This window comes from Eimeria acervulina, genomic scaffold (genome assembly GCF_000499425.1).
Source record: "Eimeria acervulina Houghton genomic scaffold, Eah_scaff38, whole genome shotgun sequence".
NCBI classification, from domain to species: domain Eukaryota; phylum Apicomplexa; class Conoidasida; order Eucoccidiorida; family Eimeriidae; genus Eimeria; species Eimeria acervulina.
Window position 1 is genome coordinate 1,455 of NW_013549847.1, and position 2,561 is coordinate 4,015.

The 2,561-nt window shown below is 32.8% G+C and overlaps 1 protein-coding gene across 1 annotated transcript in view; it reads left to right on the top strand.

Annotated features, from left to right (window-relative positions):
- The window catches only part of EAH_00008010 (hypothetical protein), a gene marked incomplete at both ends in the record, with an annotated part of 3,425 nt that extends 1,194 nt beyond the window's left edge, over positions 1–2,231 (top strand). The window contains 4 exons of the mRNA XM_013395702.1: positions 720–772; positions 1,033–1,119; positions 1,719–1,815; positions 2,127–2,231. Of these exons, the coding sequence (XP_013251156.1) occupies positions 720–772; positions 1,033–1,119; positions 1,719–1,815; positions 2,127–2,231 (342 nt within the window). The remainder of the gene's footprint in view (positions 1–719; positions 773–1,032; positions 1,120–1,718; positions 1,816–2,126) is intronic.
- Positions 2,232–2,561: the final 330 nt, after the last annotated feature.

Consider the following 2,561-nt stretch of genomic DNA (forward strand, 5'->3'; position numbering starts at 1 on the left):
GCGGTTTGTTTGTCTGTTAACCCCTCGTCATATATAGCGTAGCATCAGCATATTAATACAATTAAACTAATATCTCTTTGTTTGTTTGTATATTAATATTTCTCTTATACAGGATGGGCGTAGTGTCTAAGGGCTGCTTAGAACTTTATAAAGACTACGGTGCTCCTCAAGCAAAGCCTGTTATAACTCTAATGGCGAACCGTTGTAGCGCAACAGCGAGCAGAGAAAGGCGAGAGATAAGGATTATTCATACTGTATGTTCTTATAGAATATTATATTGTATTAAAATAATCTATTATCTTATTATTATGCATTTGTTTTTCTTTGTTATTTAAATAATCTATTATCTTATTATTATGCATTTGCTTTTCTTTGTTATCCTCAACTTCTTGCTTCTCGTCTCTCTCTCTTCTTCTCTTTATTACCTGGAGTTTATTCATTATTTATCTGTCTATTTATTTATTTATTTATTTATTTATTTTATTTTATTTTATTTGTTTGTTGCAATCATTCATATTACCGCTGCAGAGATGAAGGCGCTGCTGCAGGCATTCCAACAAACAAAACATAATAAATAATTAGTTAATTAAATAAATTAAATAAATTAAATAAATTAAATAAATAAATAAATAAATAAGCGGGTAGACAGAAGCGATTAAAGAGAAGATAAAGATAAGCAGCGTTTTTATTTTTATTTGTTTTGCTGCTTTTGTTTACAGAGCCCCTCAGGTAAAAGAGAGAGAATTACTCTTGATTGCGCGAGTTTGGCGGAGTTCGACAGGCGAGTTTAATATCCTTACACACAACTAAACCCTAAACCCTAAACCCTAAACCCTCGCCTAGATTTGCTGCTTCTTCATCCCTCAACAGCAACACCCTCAAGCAGAAAATACATCAAGACAGCTCCAGCTGCAGCAGCAACAGCAGCAGCAGCAGCAGCCTAAATGCTGCAGCACTAATTTCACTAGGGTTTAGGGTTTAGGGTTTAGGGTTTAGGGTTTAGGGTTTAGGGTTTAGGGTTTATCTATGCAGATGGAATGTGGCGCTGCACTTTGGAAATTTCCTGAAGGGCGACGACATCGAAGGCTCGGGGTCTCAGGCCTACGCAAATTTATCAAAGTCAGCAGCACAACCCCACCGCTATAAACACACAAACTCTGCATATAATATATAATATTATATATATAATATTATATATATTATATTATATATAGATAATATTATATATGTTTAGGTATAAATATAAATAAACAAACTGCAGCAGAATTCGAGTTCAATACAAAACAAAATTCAAATATTAGTTATATCCGAGTATTGCACATATATCTGTCTATATATCTATATCTATATCTATATCTATATCTATATCTATATCTATATCTATATGTTTATCTATATCTATATATCTGTATCAATATATCTATATCTATATTATCTATATGCACATATCTTTATGTATATATGTATATATCTGTATCTATATCTATAATTTCTATATTTCAATAATCTATACCTATATCTATATATCTATATATGTACATATAAATATATATATATATATATTTATATTTAAAGTAAGCATGCAGAGGCGTCTGTACAACGCGCTGCAGCGGAGAGCGACAAGAAATGCGGCTATAAAAAAATAGAGTAAATTATTACGTTGGGGTTTAATGAAGAAGATGAACAGATATTTTTTTGTGTTTTGTTTGTCTCAACAGATACGTCTTCCCTATTAATATGTTTGAAGATGCATCGGGCAGAAAGTCTGCACTTCTCATCGAAAACAGAATGATTATGCTGTTCCCCAGTCCCGATGTAAGAACAGAGGGTTTAGGGTTTAGGGTTTAGGGTTTAGGGTTTAGGGTTTAGGGTTTAGGGTTTAGGGTTTGAGGGAGAAGGGCTCCTTAGCCACCGTCTCTGAAGATGCAAGAGAAGGTCTAGGGTTTAGAGTTTATTAAGGGTTTAGACTTTAGGGTTTGGGGTTTAGGGTTTATGGTTTAGGGTTTACGGTTTTTACGACATAGGGTGTAGGGTGTAGGGTTTAGGGTTTAGGCTTTGGAGTTTAGGGTTTAGGGTCTAGGGTTTAGGGTTTAGGGTTTAGGGTTTAGGGTTTGTACTGCGTACAGGCGACGGATCCCATTTTGTGTTTCTCCGCTAACGAATGCGAAGTGCAGCCCGTCATTGCTCAGAGGAAACTTCGGGTGTATGTAAACGTAAGCATTTCACATTAGGGTTTAGGGTTTAGGGTCTAGGGTTTAGGGTTTAGGGTTTAGCCCGTGAAGTTGAATTTTGATAAAAGGAGGAGTAACAAGAATACGAAGTCTATTTATTTATAAATGAGCCATTAACACTTTATAATATATATATATATATATATAGGTATATAGATATTGATATATATTATATATATTATTTTTAATGCCTCAGTAGTAGAAGTATTTCCTTTACTATTGTTGTTTATTATTATTGTTATTATTATTGCTGTTGTTGCCTCTATTTATTATTATTATTATTATTATTATTATTATTATTTATTATTATTATTATTATTATTATTATTA